The sequence below is a fragment of the Colletotrichum scovillei genome (genome assembly GCF_011075155.1).
Source record: "Colletotrichum scovillei strain TJNH1 chromosome Unknown Contig00011, whole genome shotgun sequence".
NCBI classification, from domain to species: domain Eukaryota; kingdom Fungi; phylum Ascomycota; class Sordariomycetes; order Glomerellales; family Glomerellaceae; genus Colletotrichum; species Colletotrichum scovillei.
The window spans coordinates 636,395-660,135 of NW_023336269.1; the positions used below are offsets into that span (position 1 = coordinate 636,395).

General features: G+C 51.8%; 9 protein-coding genes across 9 annotated transcripts; 5 read left to right on the top strand and 4 right to left on the bottom strand.

Moving 5' to 3' along the window:
- Window positions 1-229: 229 nt before the first annotated feature.
- HER10_EVM0007306 (allantoin transport) lies at window positions 230-2,187 on the bottom strand (the record flags this gene model as incomplete). The annotated part of the gene is made up of 5 exons (XM_035476865.1): window positions 230-706; window positions 765-986; window positions 1,039-1,836; window positions 1,899-2,002; window positions 2,061-2,187. 5 exons carry the CDS (start codon window positions 2,185-2,187, stop codon window positions 230-232), a joined length of 1,728 nt encoding a protein of 575 aa, XP_035326976.1.
- A 481-nt stretch (window positions 2,188-2,668) lies between these two features.
- HER10_EVM0007237 (uncharacterized protein) lies at window positions 2,669-4,859 on the top strand. The gene is made up of 4 exons (XM_035476799.1): window positions 2,669-3,687; window positions 3,746-3,865; window positions 3,918-4,173; window positions 4,236-4,859. The coding sequence occupies exons 1-4, from the start codon at window positions 2,970-2,972 to the stop codon at window positions 4,822-4,824; spliced, it is 1,683 nt and encodes a 560-aa protein (XP_035326969.1). The 5' UTR covers window positions 2,669-2,969; the 3' UTR covers window positions 4,825-4,859.
- Window positions 4,860-7,929: 3,070 nt separating this feature from the next.
- Window positions 7,930-9,251, top strand: HER10_EVM0009141 (galactonate dehydratase; the record flags this gene model as incomplete). The annotated part of the gene is made up of 4 exons (XM_035478640.1): window positions 7,930-8,105; window positions 8,156-8,265; window positions 8,335-8,446; window positions 8,498-9,251. The coding sequence occupies 4 exons, from the start codon at window positions 7,930-7,932 to the stop codon at window positions 9,249-9,251; spliced, it is 1,152 nt and encodes a 383-aa protein (XP_035327124.1).
- A 604-nt stretch (window positions 9,252-9,855) lies between these two features.
- HER10_EVM0004896 (2-deoxy-D-gluconate 3-dehydrogenase) lies at window positions 9,856-10,698 on the bottom strand (the record flags this gene model as incomplete). The annotated part of the gene is made up of 2 exons (XM_035474524.1): window positions 9,856-10,515; window positions 10,567-10,698. The coding sequence occupies 2 exons, from the start codon at window positions 10,696-10,698 to the stop codon at window positions 9,856-9,858; spliced, it is 792 nt and encodes a 263-aa protein (XP_035326815.1).
- A 1,383-nt stretch (window positions 10,699-12,081) lies between these two features.
- Window positions 12,082-12,854, top strand: HER10_EVM0004992 (acetyltransferase; the record flags this gene model as incomplete). The annotated part of the gene is made up of 2 exons (XM_035474618.1): window positions 12,082-12,538; window positions 12,601-12,854. The coding sequence occupies 2 exons, from the start codon at window positions 12,082-12,084 to the stop codon at window positions 12,852-12,854; spliced, it is 711 nt and encodes a 236-aa protein (XP_035326823.1).
- Window positions 12,855-13,192: 338 nt separating this feature from the next.
- Window positions 13,193-14,367, bottom strand: HER10_EVM0008671 (dihydrodipicolinate synthetase; the record flags this gene model as incomplete). Its single annotated transcript, XM_035478184.1, has 1 exon — window positions 13,193-14,367. The coding sequence occupies exon 1, from the start codon at window positions 14,198-14,200 to the stop codon at window positions 13,193-13,195; it is 1,008 nt and encodes a 335-aa protein (XP_035327078.1). The 5' UTR covers window positions 14,201-14,367.
- Window positions 14,368-17,663: 3,296 nt separating this feature from the next.
- HER10_EVM0012370 (2-dehydropantoate 2-reductase) lies at window positions 17,664-18,844 on the top strand (the record flags this gene model as incomplete). The annotated part of the gene is made up of 4 exons (XM_035481766.1): window positions 17,664-17,713; window positions 17,770-17,918; window positions 18,009-18,211; window positions 18,269-18,844. The coding sequence occupies 4 exons, from the start codon at window positions 17,664-17,666 to the stop codon at window positions 18,842-18,844; spliced, it is 978 nt and encodes a 325-aa protein (XP_035327393.1).
- A 2,047-nt stretch (window positions 18,845-20,891) lies between these two features.
- On the top strand, window positions 20,892-21,275 carry HER10_EVM0010133 (uncharacterized protein; the record flags this gene model as incomplete). The annotated part of the gene is made up of 1 exon (XM_035479602.1): window positions 20,892-21,275. One exon carries the CDS (start codon window positions 20,892-20,894, stop codon window positions 21,273-21,275), a length of 384 nt encoding a protein of 127 aa, XP_035327214.1.
- A 185-nt stretch (window positions 21,276-21,460) lies between these two features.
- Window positions 21,461-22,797, bottom strand: HER10_EVM0012465 (AkeP protein; the record flags this gene model as incomplete). The annotated part of the gene is made up of 3 exons (XM_035481860.1): window positions 21,461-21,982; window positions 22,055-22,529; window positions 22,583-22,797. The coding sequence occupies 3 exons, from the start codon at window positions 22,795-22,797 to the stop codon at window positions 21,461-21,463; spliced, it is 1,212 nt and encodes a 403-aa protein (XP_035327400.1).
- Window positions 22,798-23,741: the final 944 nt, after the last annotated feature.

Below are 23,741 nucleotides of genomic sequence, written 5' to 3' on the forward strand. Positions count from 1 at the left end.
CGCCTGGTCGCTTGCCTTTTAGTAGGCGTCTTTGATGGGAAAAGGTTGTTAAAACCCTTCACCAGCTGGGATAAATGTCAAAGGTGATTTTATGGTGATAAGACAAGTAATTCAAGTTTCTTGATAATTTCGTTAAGAACTCAAACCAGTCTTTTTGGAAAACGCGAAAATCTGACGAAATGAACCGTATAATTTGGTTATTCAAGTAAGTATTTGATCACACCTTCCTTTAAACCGTATACTTCTCGCTGATAGACTCAGCACCGGCGCTCTTCCCCGTACTCTGCTGGACTTCAGTCTCCTCAAAGGAATAAAAGACTCCACGAATAGTATCAACACTCTCTCCAGGGAAGAAACCCTCTGATGGCGCCATGCTCTCAAAGCCCGTGTTTGTCTCTGACTCCAGCTCTTGTGGATAAACCGGAATGGGCCAGATAAAACAAGCTACGAAGTAGACTAACGAACCCATTGCGAGAGAAAGCAGGAAACCCAGCTTATACATGTTCTTGCTTGCCTGGTTAACGGAGTCGGGGTCAAGGTTTCCAGCAATGCCGTGTACGGTGAACGCAACGCCAGCAACCCACGCGGTGACCGCGCGCAAGTTCCAACCTTTGTAGTACGTGTACGGAGTGCCTTGTCCTTTTGTGTACAGACTTGGGACATGGAGGTTTCCTCGACGGATGATCCAGTAGTCTACGATCATGATCTGGAAATTCATCAGTACGACGAGGATTTCTTATGGGATGAGGACTTCTTGTATTTACACCACAGGTGGGCATCAGGAAAACGGTGTATGACCCCAAGAAAGTGAGGAAAGAACTGGCACTGGCGATGATCTTCCACGGTACGCAAAGGGGTGCAAGCAGAGCACATATCACCTGACCCCTGACAATATTGATATACCTCGGCCACAGCCCGCTGGTATCAGCACCGACCGGCAGAGAATTCGAGCCGGCATTGGTCGCGATAATCGCCAAAATCATGCCCTGATACACCGATTAGCAAGCCGAAAACCGCTCTGGACGATGTTCATCTTACCGCGGAAGCGAAGAACATCCCAGCGCGGGCCCCAGGACCCCAGTACTCAGTCAAGATAGCGTTATAGAGATCCCAGACGTTCCAGTAGCTCTTGCCAAGAACACCAGCAGCCGCGCTAGTTGTGGCACAGCTAAGGAACATGACGAGCACCTTGCTGACAAGGATACCGATGGCTTGTGACCAGGTTGCCTGTGCTGGACGCGTAGCGTAGCGAGCGACATCAGGTTGGTTAACAAGGATCGGGCAGAGTGCCGCCATAACGCTGTTAATAGCTTGGATCATGGGCCACACGAGCGCCGCGCCGCTTAGAGACTTCGCCCCAAAGTTGAAGCCACCCAAGCTCCCTCCGTTAGCATGTACCGCCCATCCCAGGACGCCGACTAGTCCTGCAGTTGTAGCCACTGACTTCACCACAAATAGGTGTCGAAGCATAGTCGGATGGATGAACATCACCGGGAACTGCATGATCCAGAAGATGAAGAATGCCAACAGGTTCTTGGAAGTGATCCCCGCGCTTGTTGGTAGGCGGTTAGGAATATTGTCCCACCCGGAGCCGAATATGGCTCTGAGGGCCACAGAAGTGAGCATACCGCCATAGAATGACTGAGTTGCGAAGTAGATGACGGCGACGGAGGCACGCACGACGATGAATAGTTTCGCACCGCTAACACCGGCAGCAGCGCGAACGTATACGGGGAATCCAACATGATAGCGAGTTGCGCCGCGGGAGTTGAGGATAACCACGACGCTGAGGATAGCGGAGCCGATCACTGCTGCAATCATGCCGTGCCACCATTGCTGCGCGTTGATTGTCAGAGATTCTATAAGAGAATGTAGAACATGCACTGAATCCAACGTACTAGGCCAATTGAGATGAGAGTTGCTCCAAGATTATAAGAGCCTGGTGAAAATGTCTGGGTCAAGTAGTACGTGAAGAAGTGTAAAGCTGTCCAACTTCGATGCTCTTCAGAGAGAGGTCATTTATTTGCTCATTGTGTCCAAAACTTCAAATGACAACTAACCTGGAGGAGTAGGCAGCAAGTCTTCGTTGAAGTACGCCGTCCCCTCTTCGGGATGTTCTTTGGTTTGGATGAATCGTTTGAACTCGTGCCGGGATGAGCAAGCTCTTTTGAACCTCGTCAAGAACATCATTGCTCAGTGTAAATTGTTCAAATAATTCCAAATACACTTGTTGCGTCTTTCAATAATCACAATCAACACACCTTACGAAGTTTCGTGTCAAGTTGCGATTTTTCGCCGTAATCACTTTATTTATCAAATTGAGGTTCTATTGCCTTATCATGACTGGAAGCTGCCTTTCCCTTGATGCCGCTATCCCATCTCCATCTCAGCCTTTTGATAAGAAGTAGCTTAGCTGCCAAATTGGCACCTTCTATCGACCAGACGAGCGAATGCTCTCTGATAACATGGTCTCGAGGTGAGCGAATCATGCGGGATAAATAGCGTCGGACATCCGCCGAGAATGATAAGCGAGCCTCATTGGCGACCACCCGATGGCATCGGATGTTCCGAGAAGCAACGACTTTTGTGGAGTCCATCGCTTCAAAACTTGCCGAAATCCCTTGTTGGTCTCGCCTAGCCATGACGCACCCATTTTTTCAACAGTCAACGTCGAATTCGCCCCCCTTCAACTTTTCAGCCCAATTTTTTCGCTGCCGAACCCGGAGCCGAGATGAGGCCGATTGACCAATCTTTGACGGCGGTGATCCGAGTCTTGGCTCCTCCGGACGCTGGTATCCGCTCTCAACGTCGGATTGTCTCACGAAAAGTTTTCATGCGCTGGTTCTTTTACTCATAGTTCCAGCCGCATATTCGAACTTCCTAATCATTCAGCCATAATCTACGCTGGTATTTTTGCTATCGATTTTCTTGTACTTTGTCCCAAGTGATCGACTAGACAGGGTTGCAGCATGAGGGGCGATCAGGAAACAACCAAGGCCGAAAAGGCTCTTCACGACCAGACGAATATCTTACCTTTGAAGAAACTCCTAGTTGTCTTTGCAACCCTTGCAGTGACTCTATTAGTCTCATTCATCGACCAGAATGGCATCAGTATCACTTTGCCAACGATTGCTGCGGACCTCAACGCGGAGGATACGATATCATGGGCGGGTACGTCATCGCTCATCGCCAACACCACATTTCAGATGCTCTACGGGCGCTTCTCAGATATTTTCGGCCGAAAAGCCGTCTTCTTAAGTGCCATCGGTCTTTTGTCAATTGCAGACTTGCTCTGCGGGCTTTCGCAGAATGCGACCATGTTTTACATCTTCCGTGGCGTTGCGGGCATCGGCGGAGGTGGTATCACGAATCTGGCCATGATCATTGTTTCCGATGTTGTCACTTTAGAACAAAGAGGCAAGTACCAAGGAATCTTGGGCTCGATGGTTGGTTTGGGAAACGTCCTCGGACCTTTTCTTGCTGCAGCCTTTGTTGAGAGGGCAACATGGAGAGCGTTCTTTTGGATGCTCTCACCCCTTGGTGTTATTGTCGGCGTCATCTCATACTTCTTCCTGCCATCTAAGCCTCCAGATGACGACTTTATGAAGAGTGTCAAGAAGATCGACTATGCAGGTTCATTCACCTCGTCAGCCGGCGTTATTTTGCTGCTTATTCCTATATCTGGAGGTAAGTCATGCCTCGATCCTGTCCGTTGACAGAGTAAAATACTCATTTAATGTGTTAGGTGGTGCATATTTCCCATGGAACTCAGCGATGGTCATCAGTATGTTGACAATAGGGGCACTTGCTCTCGTGTCTTTTGTCATTGTGGAGTGGAAGTTTGCCAAGCTTCCGATGATGCCAGGTAATTGTCGTCAACAAGAAATATGTCACCGAATCCAGCTAACAATACACAGTTCCCATCTTCAAGAACAAGGTTGTTGTTGTCCTTTTGGCACAGTCATTCCTCTTTGGGGCAGCGTACCAAGGATACCTCTACTACATCCCGCTGTATCTTCAGAACGCTCATCAGTTCTCGGTCATTCATTCGGCGGGAATCTACGTTTCCTTAGTTGTTTGTCAATCCGTATTCTCCATTATCTCCGGACAGTACATATCGAGAACTCAGCGCTATGGAGAAGTTATCTGGGCAGGCTTTGGCCTCTGGACACTGTGAGTACAGGGCATTCCCAATCCCGGCTACTACGTTTGCAACCGTCTGACAGATCATACAGAGGAGCTGGTCTCACACTCATTTTCGACCGAAACACCAAGGCTGGAATCATTGTTATTCCTCTACTGATCATCGGCATTGGTGTCGGTTTCATCTTTCAGCCAACACTGGTGGCCCTGCAGGCGCACTCCATCAAGTCTCGCAGAGCAGTCATTACTTCAAACCGCAACTTCTTCCGATGCGCCGGTGGTGCTTGCGGATTAGCCGTCTCCGCGGCAGTGCTTCAGGCAACTTTACGAGCAAACTTGCCATCAGGCTTCAAAGACCTCGCCAGCAGCACTTACTCGATACCGCAACTGAATGAGCAAGATAAGTCCGCGGTTCTCGACGCATACATGGCGGCTAGTCGAGCTGTTTTCATTCTTCAGATACCACTGATTGGGTTGTGCTTGGTGGGCTGTCTGTTGATCAAAGACAGAGGCTTGCATCCGATTGAGGAGGCGAAGCCAGATGATACGTCTAGCGAGAGTCGGGATGAAGAAATGGGACACCCGAGTGAGAAAGGTTCACATGATGGCAACCACGACAGCCACGGACAAGTGCTGGCACAGCGCACCAGCGCACCGCAGCAACAAGCCGGGAGGACGTGAGACTGCATGATCGTTGCAGGATAGAGGGAAAAGATGGGATCGGGATAAAATGCGGACTAATAGATCATGACTAACGTGAAAATGATAGACTAATAGACGGAGGATTAAAGAGGAACGTCAAAACATGCGTCGGCTATCAAAACTCATTGCTGATTGGACATCTCCAAAGGATCCAAGGTGTGGGCAAATCAGCCGCTTCCATAACGACGCCACTTTTCTGTCTCACGGTGTCAGTCGCCGCATAAGTGTCGGCGAAAGGCCAACTCCGATCGGGCCGGGCGGGGGAGCGTAAGAAGAGTTGCTCGAACGGCAATGAATCAGTAAGTCAAACCCCCCACTTCCTGGCACCCCCCTGTTTCTGGCACCCACAAAAACGATGGGATCACAACCCAACCTCCTCATTACTATTAACTATTGATCCTCAACCACACCCACTACAATACAACTGCCAGCCTCACTAGGGCATTCAGAGTCGCTGGATTCAGCCGTAATAACCTCCTTTTCACCCGCTTCGATTTGAGCCCGATGGATATCCCATGTTCGCAAACTTCGTGTTGGGATCGATCTGAACAGTCTTCTCTTCCTAACTGCAGCGTTGGTAACTTGAGCCCTCAGGTGAGCCAGCTGCTGCTGGGCAGCTGCCAGTTGCCAGGCCTGCTCTGTGAAGCCTTTTTTCACCTTCCTGAACAGCAGCCGTTGAGTGCTGGTATCATTGTCGAGTTGGGTGTATAAGTGCAGTTGACCGCTGAGCTCTGCCAGCTTCCTGGGTGTCGACCAGACCACTGCAGAGGAAAGAATCCCATGGCTCAACAGGGGTAGTTTGTTGACCATTATGGCATCGCTTTTTGCCCCGACTGGTTGGTTTGGGTGTGGTGGGCTTAGCAGGGCCAGGTAATACCATAGGGTTCATCAGGGCTTAACCATCGCTACAGGTGTAGACCAGTCCACTTCCAACCACTTCTGATGTTCGAGACTGATAGACCAGCAAGTCGAGCCTTCTGGTAACAGTCCAGGAAGTTCCTTTTACCTATAATGGTAGAGTCGTTCCATTGAGACAAGTAACCGAGCTCCTTCCGATAGGCTGACTTAACAGGGCTGAAGACAGACTGGTCAAGTGGCTGGAGGACATGAGAGGAGTGTGGTGGTAAGAACAGTAAATGGATATTGTTAATATAGCAATTCCACATGAAGTCTGTCGTCGTATGACTCCATGCCCATCCACAATCAACAGTCGAGCCTCGCCCTCAGCCTCGGGCATAGTCTCTGTGGATAAACACCTTCTCTAACCATTCAATGGCAGTTAAGTCTGTAGTCCAGCCATTATCTGTTGCTGTAAACTCCCACCCATCGTATGGAACCAGATGTAATGGAAACCACTGTTGTTGGACCGTCTTCCCTTGAAAATGATAAGAGGACGAAGTGCCCTACCCAAGGCTGAGATACACTCAATGATAGAGACCCATGCCCTCGACCCAGGTTGTTTCTTGCGAACAGACGTCGTCTCAGCCATGCCCAGCACTAACCCATTAGCTCCCTGACCCTCGAGGATGCCAGTCTCATCCATATTATATCTGTTGGCTGGTTTGATGTCCTTGATCTCAGGGATAGCAAGGAACTTAAACCAGTTCCTAATGACCTCAGTAGATGCCCCATTAACGCGTCTAGAATCGATGGAACGACTTCTCTGAACCTTAATGATAGGGTTCCTTCTCACGAAGGCATAGATCCAGCCTTTTCCTAATGGTTTGGTATCCCCAGCAGCAGCCAGAACTCGCTCTGCGAATTCCTTCACCTGTTGGTGCGTTGGTGCGAGGCCCAGCGAAGCCTGAATGCGAACCCATTGTGCCAGCTTACTCTCCTGGTCAGGAGACAGCCTCTGCCAGTCAGCAAAAGCTAGTCTGACCACCTTGGAGACGTAGTTGGAGGGTTGATCGTGGTATACTCAATGAGGCTCTCTTTTGACTCTTGCCGTTTGAGATGTCCTCGAGAGCCTGACGAAGCTGATCTTCGGTATATTGAGGCATTAGATATAGAAGAAGGTATGTGCAAAAAATGAGCCCATTTGGACTCGAATTGAAAATGTTGTGATAAAAGGAGGTTGGGGGTGGGCATTGCGTTGTGGTGGATTTTCGCGTTTTTGTGGGTGCCAGAAACAGGGGGGTGCCGGGAAGTGGGGGGTTTGACTTATCCACCCGGATGCGCCGCGACACACTGCTTCGGTATGAACACCGATGTGGCTCTTCATAAAAATCCCCAGGATCTTGGCATGAGCTGCCCTTCAACAGCCCCTCGCTACAAAAAAAGGTACCTCAACCTACTGAGTTGTGTGTCTGGATCACTTGAAGGAACTATGCAGCCCAGTCTATCCGTACTCCTCGCAGTCAGTTGATTGCCTCGATACCTACCTAGCCAGTCAAATAGCCATATCTCGGCAGCACAGTTTCTTGACGTTGAAGGTGATAAGTAGAGACATGTTTGTGAACTTTCGGAGCAATTCCGCTGCACCCAACCCATCAGCGGGCGTCAGCCGTGCCAGCTATCCGTAGATCCCTTCGAGTCATGACAAACCCACATCATGAATTCGGTTCGTCATAGGAACTACCATATTTGGGACGAGCTAGGGCGCACAATTTAATGTGTGGATAATAAGGTGAGCACGAGGCACGAAAACAAGAAATGCATGGCTGGATTTTCCGAGCCAGACAACTTTTGTCTGACGTGGAACGGGAACAACACCGTGTTGGGCCGCGGCCCGTAAAATGGGTGGAGATCGTGGATTTCCCCATGCATTCTCCACGATTCCTCCACGCATTGGACAATTGTGCCAGCCTCGGTGGGGGTCGTGCCAGACGTGGGGGATGAACCACCAACACCAGACGTGGAGGGCGTACCCGGTGACCCCAATCCTGGAGGCCTGATGGATCGTAATGTTACACATGTACCGCTGCATGGCAGAGCTTCACGATGCGGGGAGCATTGTTAAGAATGGGATGAATCATGAATGATTGTATGTGCTTCACCACTGCTTGGACTGTGTTGAGTTCTGTCACGACCAGCTTCGAATCATCTGAACAGCATTGAGCCATTCCCGTCCTCTAGTACATTATGGCTAAGATCACATCCGTGCGGTATTACCGCGTAAAGCCCCGTTGGCTCATGGTGAAAATTACCGACGAAAATGGCGAGTATGGTTGGGGCGAGGCAACGCTCGAGGGACATGATCTGGCTGTTGAGGGCTGTCTTGAGGAGATGATCCCTAGGATAGTAGGTCTTGAAGCAGGGTAAAGCATTCAACTTACCTTTCGTAAGACTTTGTCTGACTTCTGCCCAGCAACATTGAGCACATTTGGCAAACATTCTGGCGCCATGGCTTCTATCGAGGAGGCCCCGTCTTCATGTCAGCAATGTCAGGCATTGACATTGCGCTGTGGGATCTGAAAGGTGTGTGCAATATTCTGCACGAAGACCTCACATCGCCGAGAAGACTGTCTAACTAGCCATGATTCATAGGTCGCAACCTGAAAGTTCCAATTTACGAGCTACTAGGCGGCCAGGTCCGTAACAAGGTTCAAGTGTACTGCTGGATTGGGGGCGACAGACCATCAGATGTTGAGGCAGCAGCGTCAGTAACCCTTTCTTAGGCATACCGTCCCGATACTAACAATTCGTACAGGAAAAAGCGCATTGCTCAAGGTCTGACATGCGTCAAGATGAACGCAACAGAGGACATGAACTGGGTTGACTCTCCCAGAGTCCTGAAAGACACAGTCGAGCGTCTCAAACAAGTCAAGGCTCTTGGTCTCGACGCTGGTCTGGATTTCCACGGCCGCCTGCACAAGGCCATGGCCAAGCAGCTAGCCAGAGCTCTAGAACCATATGAGCCCCTATTCATCGAGGAGCCCCTCCTTTGCGAGCACCCAGAAGCCATCAAGCAGCTCTCGAATCAGACGACGATTCCGATTGCTTTTGGTGAGCGTCTCTACACGAGATGGGACATCAAACGCTTTCTTGAGGACGCCAGCGTCGACATCCTTCAACCAGATATCGCTCATGCCGGAGGTATCTCTGAAACGAAGCGCATCGCTACTATGGCCGAAGCCTATGATGTGGCAATTGCACCCCACTGCCCCCTTGGCCCCGTCGCCTTTGCGGCAAGCGTACAGGTCGCCCTATCAGCACCCAACTTTTCTATTCTCGAGATGAGTCTCGGCATGCATTACAATACCGAGGCAGGTGATATTGATCTCTTGACATATTTGAAGAATCCCACGGTGTTCGATATCGAGGGCGGTTATGTCAAAGCGCCGACGGGCTACGGGTTGGGCATTGATATCGATGAGGAGATGGTGATCAAAATTTCCAAAGAGACGGAGCCGTGGCAGTGCAAGGTTTTCCATGGCCCCGACGGCAGCATCAGAGAATGGTAGCTGGAAGGCTCAATGGTTTGAATCATACTGTAGTTTTAGCAACGGCATTAGTCCAATTGCTGTCATCAGCATCCCTGAAAATATGACAGCCATCTGGAAGCATATTGTTTGCCAAATCACTGCTAGTTTATCATTTCGAATAGTCCACTCAAGCTGTTGCTAACTCATTTCCGCGAATTCAGTTGTGCTTTGAGCTATTGTTGGAGGATTTTGCTTACGATACTCTTGCCACTCAACGTTATTTGGCTCTAGAGGTCACAGCATATCCAACCTTAGGCTGATGGGCGTGAACGCATGACATTACACCATCAGAGGATCGGAAAATGCCCGAACCCCCACGCCACATCACACCATGTTTAATTAGAGGAGTTCTCCCTGGCTCCACGGCGATCTGGAATCGGGCGTCAGTCAGACCTGTGGCCAAGCGGGGAAAGCAAGTGTCGTTGTTTGCAAGACACATCAAGACGTGGGGTTCACCCTGCTCAGGATGTCGTCCCATGAGCAGTGCTTGAGTTTGTAGATCACGTCGATACTATTCTGGACCAGATGTTACTTTATGTTGTATTCTCACATCTCTACTTGACTAAGAACACATCTTGAAACATTATCGACCCATCCAGCCCCCGTCGACAGTCAGCAGCTCTCCCGAAACGTACAAACTTCCCGCCCCCGCGAGAAATACCGTGGCACCCTTGAAGTCATCCGGGGTACCCCATCTCCCCGCGGGGATCCTGGCTAGAATGCTCGCCGCCCTTTCCGGGTTGTTGATCAGCGCCTCATTCATGTCTGTTGCAACATACCCAGGTGCAATGGCATTCACGTTGACGCCCTGGCTCGCCCATTCGTTGCTCAGCGCCTTGGTCAGCTGTGCTATGCCGCCCTTGGCCGCTGCGTAGGCCGGCACCGTGATGCCTCCCTGGAAGCTGACGAGCGACGCCACGTTGACGATACTACCGCGGTGGCCGTTCACCGAGTTGGGGCTGCGTGTGAGCATGTAAGCGCCAAAGTCTCGGCAAAGAGTCCAGACTGTCTTCAGGTTGACTTGGAGGACCTCGTCCCAGTCGCCCATGGGAAACTTGTGCGCGGGATGTCTGCGCTGAATGCCGGCACAAGTAACTAGAATGCTGACATCGTGGCCATCGGCTAAAATTCGCCCGGACAAGCTCTCCACCTCCTCTTGATTTGAAAGGTCTGCTGTGTAGATGATGGCCTTTTTGCCCAGGGCCTCGACTTGTGTTTTCGTTTCAGTGTTGCTTTCGTCCCTCTATCCTTTTGTCAACATCAAGCTACACATGCAGATGATAATGTTTCTTACCTGAACGAGGATGATATCTGATCCTGCCTCTGCAAGGGACACTGCCATGGCCTGTCCAATTCCCCGTGTGCCTCCCGTTACTACAGCTGTGCGTCCCTCTAGAGAGAAGAGCTTTTCCAGAATGGTTGACATTGTTGTGGTTGTCTGAACAAATGTTGCCAAACAACTTGCAATACTCCTGCCTCCTGAATATTCTTCATATGCTTATTGGAGTTACTACCCTGATGAGCTTCATGGTGATGTAAAGCCTCCCCCATCTACCTACGACACATTCATAGACCCCCACGTCGGTGCCCAGTCGTACCCGCATGATTTTCCGCCAGCTAGATCCGACTGTCGGCTCGAAACGGGGTTCTGCATGGAGACAAACTCAGGTGATTCGTGCGCCGTCTCGTCTGATGGTATGCGAGCGTAGGTACCTGCGGGGAAAGCTGACTTGAGATGCCAACCCTTGAGAGAAGAGAGGGGAGCAACCATTAGAGACGCATCAGACCATTTCCGATCAAGTACACACAACCTCTTCGCGGATTCGTGGTCTCGCGTCCGACCCGCTCCCCGCATGAATTACGGGATGGATGGGGGTCAGCCCCGCAGATCCGGACCCGCAGAGCCGCTCGGACGTCGGGCTAGGCCCCGAACAGAAACGCCAGACAAGCCAGAAATACATAGATCCCTCCGTGGGGGTCAGCTCGTTTCCTTTTCCGGGGATAGTCTGCCCTTGTTGGCACGTCGTCAGAGTTTAGACGGGTTTAGGTCGGGGCACGAAACACGGGGTTTGATGCGGGGTTTGAAGAAGCGGTATTCATTGGGTGATGGATGACAAGAATTGCCATGGTGATCATTTGACAACGAGTGCAAAGAGACGGAAGGAGGTTCATGCATGGCAACGAGGTGAATCATCGTGAGTTGAGGCGGGAATGACTGTCACGCGACACTGATCCGAAAGCGTTGGGGACTTGGGGAAAGCGGGGAGAGACGAACGGACTTTCCCAGCCTGTCGAGGCCTGTGAGTGCTTGAAAAGCTTCATCATAGCTGAAGAAGGATTGACGTCTTGAGACAAGGTCGAGAGACAGAATGCTGAAGCTCTAAACAGACACTTTGAGATTTTATTCATGAACATATCCAAGGAAAGTCTCAAGCCTCGAGTGATAAGTGCATGTGATTGTAGCACTTCGAAATCGAAGGTACATTAAGCGGGTGTCTTTCGATCCGTATCAGCTTGTTCAATTCTGTTACACGCCTTTCCGTTGTTCCAAAGGACTGTATTGTCGTTCGAAAACTTGACTGAACTCCAAGCTGGACAATAGTCAGGCTGACAGAGTGAAGTTCAAGGCCTGAGATGCAGGGGTGGTGCTGTATGCAGTTCGAAAGTGCCGATAGCCGGGCCACACCAGAAAACCTACCAAGTGACCACGTTGTCCAAAGTTTTCATGAGCTGCAAAGTTATCGCTTTGCTGCGGTGCTTCAGTCTCAAGAAGCAGCATGGTCTTGCGCTGTTTTCTCGAGTTGAGACAATGGAAACTACATCCAAAATCATCATTACGGGCTGCACTGTGGCCGACAGCCATGAGCTGACCAGAAACAACATCCCCGCCTTCTGGGCAGATTCCCACTGGCAGCTCGCCTGGCGCCATCGGACCCTCGAGTATCACATCATGCAGATAGCCAAGCGAACGCCGCGAAACCTCATTAGTGACCCCAATCCGAAGCGACATCAAAAGGCCGTGGATCCCGTCACCGGGCACATAGTGGGATATGCCCGGTGGATTCTGCCCGCATCCCGCGCCAAGAGCATCGGCGGGGCCCCGGCTTGGCCCGATGCCGTGGTTCCGTCTGTCAGTCAAGACGAAGAAGCGGAGATCCGGCGCGTTGCCGCGACAGCTCATTGGGATCCTAACGAGGAGTCGGACGATTTACTTGTCCCTATCCGGGAGGCGGAGGATGAAATTCTAAGCAGGAGAGCTTACATGCGTGTGTTTTTCCGCTACCTTGTGGCTTCCATCTTCCAAGTGCTTATTATTTTTGTCACGTAGGACTGGACTACCTGGCGGTTCACCCGGACAACCAAGGCAAAGGCATAGGCACTGCTTTGGTCCAAAGTGGCATATCACAAGCCAAAGAACTGGGCCTCGACATCTTCATACATGCTATGGAGGCGGGGGTGAGTCTTTACAAGCGACTTGGCTTTGTGATCGAGACAGATTTTCTCCAAGATGATACCAAATACGGCGGAAACGGGCGTGTTTACAGGGCTCTTATGATCTTGAAGCAAGAAAAACCGCAGTGAGCTTCTTGTCGAAGCTGTGTCAGAAGATTGAACAACATTATCTATGCATAGGCATTGAGACGGAAAGATTGAGAGGGCGCCGCGTATTGCCGGAGTCGTAAGTCTACAGCACCCATTTTTAGATTGGGAGACTCCCAACCAATCCACTGACTATCAGCCAAAGTGCATGCAGTGGGCGACAAAGTGATGGTCAATTTGTCGACGGGGAATTGGGACGCGATAAACGTCATTCATTTCATCGCTTGTCTTGGCAGTATCTTGAGGTGAAAGCTCCTTCAATGATCAATACGCTATGATTCTCTTGAAACCTAAGCCAAAACCCACTTTGTTACATGCATCTATTTTTGCAATGCCTTCTCAGCCTGAATCAACTCAGAAAATCCATCAATCTGTTTTGTCAGGCTCTCTCCCTCGAGCAATGTACAAGGCTTCCTCGGAAGCCCTCCGTAGCCGTAGTACTCTTGCAATGCTGCCTTGACTGAGACAAATCCTCCTTGGATAGCAGTCCAGTCACCGCGGGCCACAACTGCCTGCAGCTCTCTCGCTTCTGCCAACTTACCCTCGTCCCAAAGCTGCATCAGCTTCACACAAGCAAGAGGTGCAATATTTCCGGTTCCACCGATGATGCCATGTCCACCGACGACGAGTGTTTGCAGAGTGAAATCGACGCTACCGCCAAATGTCCGGAATGGTGTCGTGCTGTTGTCACCCTTCTTGGGGGCTGTAGCAGCAGCTATCCGCGCCAGTTTGCCAGTGTTACCGCAAGTCAGCTTTACGCCGACAATATTGGGGTGACTCGAGAGGTTGATGATGGTATCTGAGTTGAGATCGAGGCCGCTGCAGGCGCCAGGGTAGTTGTAAATGAGAAGGGGAACCGGACTTGCGTCTGCGACTTCGCGGAAATGTTGTAGGATGAGGTCGGTGGTGAGGAGGCCACCGTAGTAAGCTGGTGGGAGGACGAGCGCATAGTCGCCTCCTGATGCACCAGCCTCTTTGCAGAGTTGGATGGTTTCTCTTGTCGACTGCGCGCCGCAACCGACAATCAGAGGCAGTTCAGTCTTTCCGGCCGAGTCGAGCGCGGCTCGTGTGGTGCGGTTGATGAGTTGTCTCTCGTCGTGGTCGAGGTGCACTGCTTCACCGTTGGAGCCGTGGGTCACAAGGCCGGCGACGCCGGCTTTGGCGAGACGGACGGCGTGGGAGCGTGTGGTTTCGACGTCTACTGAGTCGTCGGAGCGGAAGAATGCTACTGTCGGGACGTAGAGGCCGGGAGTCAGAGCCGGCCGTGCTCCGTGCTGTGTGCCGTTGCCGTTGTGACCGGCGGGACCGCCGTTTGCTGAGGGAGACATTGTGGACTGATTCTGCGGGTTTGTGGCACGAGGGAGCAAGTAGTTTGTGGGAGCAGATTTAGGAGCAGCGGTGGGATGTGAGGGGAGTTTTGGTAGATTAGCTTACTCGCGAGCAAAGCTTTTGTAACAAAGAATCCATCCAAACTCAGAATGCAAGGAAGTCAGACAGGCCAGCGCAACATGGATGATCATGGGATCGACTTTCGCCCCCTTCCCTTGTGTCGGTGTAAGTCAGGCACGAAAATAGGTAACATAAGCCGTAGGAACGACCCATGTAACCACGTAGTCCGAACCCCCACGCCGGCACCTCTTCCAAGACGAGTCTAATGGTAAACTATTTCGTGGTCCGAGGCCATCAAAAAGCCTCCTCCCTACCCCCCACAGAACGGAGGAAACGAAAGTCTCGGAGACTAAACCCGCGGGGGGCGGTTTCTGGTACCAAATAATTATGGTTTTCCCACCTACCAACCCCATCAACTCCACTGTTTCTTCTCCACAATGGTTTGCCCAAGCAGATCATGTATCTGGACTGTTCCGGGCCAGAATCAGCGTGTTGATCAGTCGAGATGGTGACATCCGCGGTGGAAACCGGCGTGGTTTTTATTTCCTTACACACGCGACTTCGCTGAATTTGTCGCTGGTTGGAGACTCTTGTTTTGTGTGACGCAGAAAAACCACCATATGCCAGAGACTTTGCTCTTCCCCGTGGGGGTGTTGTTGTTTCTTGTTTGCACGCGACCATGCGAGGTACGAAGCCAAAAGTAGAACAAACCCATCTCGCTTCTCTTGCGCTTCCGCTAACCCTTACCCGGCCTGGCGTATGTCCGGTCAGATTTCATCTCACACTCTGCAAATGGATCGACGCTGGCCCGGCTATGTTCGGTAACCCAACCCACGTTTGCCCTCTCAACCTTTTCTTGGTGACCGCCTGTGCTCCCGACCAACCCCCAGGCGCCCCAGCGGCCCAGGGCCGCTCTCTCAGCTTTGCATGCGCGACCATGTGAGACACTCGAGGCATCTTTCCGCGGGGATGGGTTGCCATTCCCGACTTCTCGGGCGAGCCTCCCACACTGGCAACGGAAAAAAGAGCCGGATATTGCCACTTGATCCAATCGGGGAATAGCCCATGACGACTAGTGGGATAGTTGCTGAATTGGATGAACACCCTTCTCGTCCTGGCTCATTTGGGAGCCATGCTGCGCTTCTGTATCCCGCTGTATACCCTTCATGGGGACCCCGAACATACAAGGCGTGGACGAAGGGCTCGCTTGGAGCCAGACCCAGAACCAAAAGTGCCTGACTCCCCCAGTGCAGAGACAGCAGATCTCCAAGAGTCCAGAACGTCTCATGAATCTGACAGTCACGGCAATTCCTGACGGCCAATCACCCACCACCTCCGAGCTCGCCCGCGGTAGAACAGATGACCAATTGAATTACGTAACTGGGGGCAAGACTTCGGGCTTCTTCACCGGACCTTATAAGTGGCTTTTTCGTACGTTGGAGTATGTGGACCACCTGGTCCGCATCACGAGGTTGAATTCTTTTTTTCTCTCCTGGTGGGTTGTTTATTTTTCCTTTCATGTTCGGTGGTTCGCTCGGTCGGTCGGTCAAACAGCATCACTCTTCTTGATATGCCCTCATTTGCCTGAGCGTGATGGGTGATGAACGGGAAATCGCAGATATTACACTTCAACTTTTGGCAAGGGCGGGAGAAATTACACAGAAAGAACAGGCCACGATGCCTTCCACAACACTGGCATCGAGAGTCCGGACGGGAGCAGGAGCAAGCGTTGGTCAGATCAGCTCGAAGACCGCACCAGCACATAGCGGGGTAGGGAGTCGCCAAGGATCATACGAGCATAGAGGACGACACAAATCCATCAGAGACGCAGCTCCAGAAACTGCACAATATGCTGGAGATCAAGGCCTACAAACATCCAGCACGCCTACAGAGACCATGAAGGTTCTAGGTCCTCTCCCAGTACGGAGGGCCTGGAGGGTCAGGCCCGGCCGGGCATCACCAGACATCTCACAGGCGCCTGTGTTGGAGGCAGTTATGCTTCATGAACGAGGAGACCTGCAAGGCTCCGAGGACCAATGTTCCAAATGCCGAAGGGGAGACGGGATCTCACTAGAGTGCGTCAAATTGCCGGGCATCAACAACGGTGCGTGCAGTAATTGTCTGCTGGCACGCACATCAGATCGGCCAGGATCATCGGCGAGGCCGGTACGGAGCTATTCCGCCGAACGACGGTCCATCTCCGCGACGATATCACCAACCATACCAAAGGAGGATCTGATTGCTGTGTGGAACCTCATTGCGGGCGTGATCGCAACGCAACCCCAAGAGTGCTTTACTGAGGACGGATCAGAGCCGCCGGGGAAGAAAATCGAAGACGCCGCCCGATTAGTGGCGAGGTCGGCAGACGAATGGGGTCATACGATCAAGGAGGAAGAGTCAGATCCCGGAAAGACACCCAAAACGCCTTCGGAGAGAAGCAGGCTTGTCAGGCAAGCAACCAGAATCCGAGAAACAGCGTTGCAGATTGCGAATTGTGCGAGAATTTGGGGCGAAAAGTTGGAGAGGAAGAGGTCTTCTTCACAACTACGGTGAGAGAGAGTTGCGGTTAGACAGTACGCAACCACAAAATTTTAAGTCAAGCATCTAGGTAATTGAAAGCAACATCCCAATGCTTACTAGGACTACGGTCAAATTTAACATGATTCAAAGTCAAATATGCCGAGTGAAAACTCTTCTCTGCGTGCAATTACCTGGCCCGTTTTTCTCGCCGTTTTGCAGCGCAAATCCACCCAGGGGTAGAGTAGACACGATGCTACGAGCTTTGAACCCATCAGTCGCACCGATGATATCATGCTCCAAAGGACAAACAAATGGCTGAAGCCCCCCTGAATACCCCACGGACCCGAGACGAAGGTCGACCGAGATTCACCACACTGAGGCCTCCGATCACGAAAAGAAGGTTCAGTACCGGCTTCCCCGCGTCGGACCAGGACGATGGCAGAGAAATGAGGGGGAAAGATGGGGTGATGGGGCGTAACGTCGGACACCTGTCCGAACCCCTGGTCACAAGCACCGGATGCAACGCCCGGCGACCCCCATCCAACCCCCAAGGAGTCTCTCCCTCGCCCGTTCCCCCACGATACACGGGCACACGACACAAGGTTCGCCGATCTGAAGGTCACAGACGCTGCAAAGGATCAATCTCTGGGGTAAGTGTCCTGGTGGCTTCTCCGCCTCCGCACCGAACATCGGGAGCAGAAGTCAGTTGCCGGCCGGTATTCGCAGCAGGAATCTGGCGGATTAGTGTACAAATACTAGGCTGAGTGAGGGGGCCATAACAGAAGTGCATACTACAGAGCACAGCTGAACGCCAACCGGAGTCTTTGCGCCACCAGTGAGGATTCACCGAGACGAGGTCGAACGAGCACCAAGATTTCGATAATGACTGCACAAGGCCAGCGAATCGAGGTCCTCCTCTACGGGTTGGGGGCGTGGGTCACTCACCCTGAAGACCTATTCGGATGAGAAGCTGACACCATCTGCTCAGCATTGGGTCATTCTACGCGTTTATTCTCAGCAGAGTACCGCGGGTTAGATTAACGGTTGTTGCGAGGTCAAACTACAGCGCAGTGAACGAAAATGGAATCGCTATTGCGAGCGAAAACCATGGAGAGCATAACGTTCGTCCTTACAGAGGTATGCACATGAAATCCGGGGTAGCCGCTGGGGAGCAAGATCACGGCCTGAACCCTGTCAATCCAGCTGTTCAAAACTAATACCCCCAAGTCGTAAGGAATGCCGCAGAGGCGGAAGCGAAGTTTGACTACATTGTCTGCGCCCACAAAGCCATCACGCAGGATGCAGTCCCCGCGGAAATTGCCCCGGCAGTAGATGCGGAGAAATCCACGATCGTCATTATTCAGAATGGTGTCGGTAACGAAGTGCCATTTCGCAAAGCGTTCCCCCACACAACGATTATTTCATGCGTGGTAAGTCGCGGGGGAGAGTCTCCAAGAACCTGGGATGAGCTTGTGCTAATGAGGCAGACCTGGACCGGAGCCGCTCAGCCGCAGCCTGGGCACATCAAACACACAAAGTCCGAGGATATGCAAATAGGATTGTACCCAAATGATACCGACCAGGGGGTGGAGAAGCAGCGACTTGACGAATTTGCATCTCTATTGACAGAGGGCAAGACAGTATTCCAGGTGGTGCCCAATATCCAAGTACAACGCTGGGAAAAGGTTGTTTGGAATGCAGCATGGAACTCGCTCACGACATTAACACTGCTCGACACGCACTCGTGGCTTAGCTCCTCACCAGACGCTACCCCAATGACCCAACGATTGATGAGAGAAGTTATTGATGTCGCTAAGGCATGCGAGGTGCCCATCGATTACGACCTGGTCGACAAGCTGATCAACAAGATCCTGGCCATGCATCCCATCGGCAGCAGCATGCAAAACGACTTCAAAGCCGGTCGGCCGATGGAAGTGGACATTATCCTCGGTTACCCCTACCGAAAGGGCAAGGAACTAGGGATAGCTACCCCGACGCTAGACACCATCTATGTGATTTTGACGGGCACAAACCTTCGTCTTCTCAGGGAGTCCGGGCACTAGATAGTCTCCCATCTGAAAAGAGTATAGCAAAGCTGAACACGTCCACAGTCTCGGGTCAGTTGACAGACACCATGTCATCCTTATTTGGTGCCAAAGTTAATCCTCAGCCTCTGCGTGGGGGCATCAAGCTGTCAGTCCTCTCGCACACCTCCAACTTGCAAGACACCGCCGAGGTCTGTCCAGTCGAGGCCGCACTAGGTCATAATTATCCCATTTGTGTACGGTTTTATGCATGGCTAGTCAGGTAACCTGCCCTTCACCGCACGCGGACTTCTCTCCATCCCCAACATTCCGTCCCCACCTCCCGAAGGTGGGCAACGTGTGGTTCGTGAGGGGAATTAGTGCCATTTTCGTCTGGTCTCTCCACGCGGTGCCAGCCATGCGTGCCATGCCAACCTACAAACTTGCTTAGCGCGCGGTGCTGGACTGAGGGGAACGGGTAGGTCCCCATGGGGGGATCCTCTCACACCCGCCTATCTGAAGCAATTATTGGATGAGATGGTATGGGTTAGATGCACCTCGTACGGTCAAATGTTGCTCATGACGAGCTTGGCTCGAGCTTTTCGCCGAACATCTGAGCGGCCTACGACGCGGCCGGCGATACGACGATAAACAGGGTCTAGGTATAAGATGGTTGGAGATCGCCGCCCATCTTGGCTACCTGAATGTTTCGACCATCAAGGGAGAAGCCGGTTCTCTCTTCTTGAATTCCTGTCTTCTTTCTTAGTCAGCCGTTCATCAAGAGAGCAGCTTACCGCCAACAAACAACATGGACACCGCATCGAAGACTGGAGACGGTGTGTCTCAGCTTGAGCATCGCAACACCGAGGACGTCGAACAGCTCAAGCACCAGGGCCAGAACATTGCCAAGGGTGCCGACCGCGCGGCGAACCTCATTGGTGATCAGCAAATCGAGGTCACAGAGGAAGATGTAAGCCGACCCAACTTTCACGTTCCCTTCAAATTAAACAGTAGCTGACCCAACCACTGTTAGAACAAACGCATCCGCCGGAAGACCGATAAGCGAATCCTCTCGATCCTCATTTGGGTCTACTTCCTCCAGATTCTCGATAAGTCCGTCCTAGGATACGGTGCCATCCACGGCCTCAGAACCGACTGCAACTTGACCGGAAATGAATACTCCATGGTCAGCTCCATCGCTGCCATCGCCCAGCTCGCATGGCAGCCCTTCTCTTCATGGCTCATTGTCAAGGTACCGCACCGCATCCTGATGCCCTCCTTGGTCTTGGGTTGGGGTATCGCGCAGGTGTGCATGGCTGCATGCCACAACTACGCAGGTCTCTTGGCGACCCGCTTCCTGCTGGGCTTGTTCGAGGCCGGCTGCCTTCCTCTGTTCTCCGTCATTACTTCGCAGTGGTACCGTCGCGCTGAGCAGCCCATGCGCGTGGCATGCTGGTACGGCACCAACGGTCTCGCAACCATGTTTGCCGCCTCTGTCTCGTACGGCTTGGGTCAGATTAACGGATCCATCCACTCGTGGCAGATTCTCTTCATCTTTGTCGGTCTCATCACCGTCCTCACCGCCCCCGTCGTCTGGTACTTCCTCGACAGCGACATTCCCTCTGCCCGATTCCTCACCGAGCACGAGAAACTGCAGGCCATCGAGCGCCTTCGCGCTAACCAGACCGGTACGGGAGGAAACGAGTTCAAGTGGAGTCAAGTCTGGGAAGCCCTCTACGAGCCCAAGAGCTGGCTGTTCGTTGGTATGGCCGTGTGCCTCAATGTCACCGCAGCTGTGACAAACACTTTCGGCCCCATTGTCATTTCTGGCTTCGGCTTCGACAGTATGAAGAGCTCCCTGCTCAACATCCCCTTCGGTTTCGTGCAGCTCATTGTCATCTTCCCGGCTTCCTACCTCGCCCACCGATTCCGCATCAAGTCAGCCTTCCTCGCAGCCGTTCTCGCCCCTGTCCTTACTGGCGCGGTCATGCTCTATATTCTTCCCAGGAACAGCATCCCCCCTCTCCTCGCCGCGTACTACATGCTTGCCTTCCTCTTCGGTGGCAACCCCCTCATTGTCTCTTGGATGATCTCCAACATTGCGGGCACCACCAAGAAGTCCGTCATCATGTCCCTGTACAATGCCGGGTCTTCTGCCGGTAACATCATCGGCCCCCTTCTCTTCAACTCCAAGGATGCGCCCGAGTACAAGCCTGGTCTCACCAAAGTCATGGGTATCACCTGCGCCCTACTCGCCGTCATCGGACTGCAGGTCATCAACCTCTTTGTCTCCAACAAGATGCAAGAGCGCAAGAGAGTGGCAAACGGCAAGCCGAGAAAGATCAAGGATCTTAGCATGGAGCACCACTATGTCAGCGCACAGAATGATGAGGCTGGTGCTCAGTTGGGAGATAATGCATTCATGGATTTGACTGATCGCCAGAATGATGAGTTTGTGTACGTCTACTAAGACGAAAGACTGTAGCGATACTATTTAGAGCGTTCTCAAGATACCTGGTGTTTGATGATTGACAAATCCTTTCTTGCATCCTGATTAAGGCGTCCCAGCTTCAAGTCTTGGATCATTGGATTTTCAAGTGATGTATAAACTCCAATGGACCCAATACCCGAAGCTTCGTTTGCACCAGTAGGTAGTTACCAGTCACGATCCAACCTCTCCGCGATATCGCTCACATGCCAAACCCCGCCTCTACCTACGATCCATAGCTCGTGTTCGCCAAATGCCATGTTCACAGCCAGATTGCTTCCTCCACCCACACGTATAGTGCCAAGTGCGAGCCCAGACACGGGATCAATGACATCCACCCCGTCACCAGCCCCGACAAAGATCCAACCATTTCTCGAAACCCGAATACCGTCATAGAAATACGAAATCGGGTTATTCAAGAAGCGCGCATTCGTGAGAATACCTCCGGCTCCGACGTCGTACGCAAAGAGGGCACGATTGCCGTACGGATTCTTCCTATCCACCGGCTTGGCTTCGGAAACACCGGTGTCGGGAAGATACAACACATGACGGCCGTCATAGAGTGGCGAGACAGCAACTCCGTTGGCGTTTCCTGTTGTAATGTGCACAACTCTCGGTCGTATGGTTGTACCGTTCACCATGTAAACAGTTGGGTTTGTTGGGGGAGTGAAGTCCGTCAAGTCCCGGCCCTGAGATAGGTATCGTTAGCATGCGGGACTGGATATTGAACCATATACCCTTCATGATAAGTGACGACCTACCCAACCAGACTTTGAATCTGTGAACCAAAAGTTTCCATAAGAGTCAATCTCAAGATCATTGAGACCTGCGAAAGGCTGCTCGTAGTAGTTATTCAACAACACAGTTCTCTCTAGGGTTGTTGGTTCAATGCGAATGAGTGCCCCGGTCTCATCATGGCTACCGTCCGTTACGACGTGATACGCTCCATGGTAGTAAACGCAGCCGTGGGCGTTGAGGGTTGGCGGGGTTGTTGTGATCTTTCTGAGGGTATTGTTCTTGGTATCCAGTAGATACTGCCAGCTGTGGGTACCGTTGTCACCTCCAGGGGGTCCCCACTCCACGAAGAAGAGCTCCTTGGTTTCCTTGTTGAAGCATGGTGCCTCGTGACTTTGGGATGCTAACTTTTGGACCTGCTGAATTTTCGCCTTTGGTCCAAGTAAATGCATGAACTTTTCGTCATACGCTATGAAGTTGGTGGTGTTAAGGAAGGCATTCCTGTTTCTTCAGCTGGGACTCGTCATGGAAGATACAAATTTGCGGAGACATACCTCTTCTGTAATTCTGAATCGGTGGCGTGTCCTTTGTAGACAGCATCCATGGCGGAACGATTAAACGATCCTGGAAGAACAGCCACAGAAGGCTCGCCATATGACATGTACGCCCATATTGCGGCTGTGTCGTTGAAAGTGTCCGGGAGATCAGTGAAATACGCAACGATGGCGAGCGGCAAAGCTGCCAGACTCCATAAAACCAAAGACTTCATCTTGAAAAGTCTTGGCTTCTCTGACTCGCCTGAATAGAGTTTTGGAGCAGCCATTACTGGAGTTATATTGTCCACATCCGTTTGCTAACTATTCTTTACCAAAGCGACAGCGGGTGCTGTCCTCGTGAAGTCGGGCCAGTACCGAGACCGGACTACTCCGCGTTCTTTGACGATACCAACAAGATGTTGACACTCAAAACGTTCTACTGGTGGACTACTCCGCACTCTCACTTACACAGCAGCTTTGCGGATGGACTACTCCGCGTTCTCGTCAGTAAATAGCGATGTCAAATGGCAACACGTTTATGGCAACTGCGGTGCTGATTACGTCTTTGGGAACTACTTTTCCAGATCGTCAAAGCGGGGTAGTTCCACCTGAAGACTTGCTATGTTCATAGCTAAATAGTAAGAGAAGCTACGATGAAGTCATTTGCCGCCATGGTTTGGGGGGGGGGGGTGTCTGGGACATAGGTGGATACGCGGAGAAGCTCCGCCAAAAACACCCGGCGGGAGTAATGCGGGGGGTCCAAGTTTCTACCCTTCCGGACGGAGTATTTCCGATTACCATGTGGCGGGCAGGCGGTAAAAAGTAGAATATACCACTGCCGGTGAAGTGATTTGTGGTCTCTGGGGTGAAATGATATAATGAAGGGCAGTAGAGCCTACTCCTCTGTCCAGACAGTGAAATGGCATTTGATTCTAGAACCATACCTCCATCACTTAAGTTGCCGAAGCGCTATCAGACCGAGGAGTTGAGAAAGATTGGAATACATTGAAGTCTTATTTATATCTTCTGACCGCTATTTAATGGGCCCAATGTCACAAGATCATTGTCTAAACTGAAATCTGATCGCACTTATGGTCCGAGCCAAGTTGAGTTGAGCCCTCCACAGAGCTTGAAGATGAACGAACCTTGATAAACAAACTGTATAAAAGACTTTTGA

Coding starts and splice junctions, on each gene's coding strand:
- HER10_EVM0007237 (XM_035476799.1), top strand. CDS start 2,970: ATGAGGGGCGATCAGGAAACAACCAAGGCCGAAAAGGCTCTTCACGAC. Junction 3,688..3,745: donor GCTTATTCCTATATCTGGAG/GTAAGTCATGCC, acceptor TTAATGTGTTAG/GTGGTGCATATTTCCCATGG. Junction 3,866..3,917: donor CAAGCTTCCGATGATGCCAG/GTAATTGTCGTC, acceptor AACAATACACAG/TTCCCATCTTCAAGAACAAG.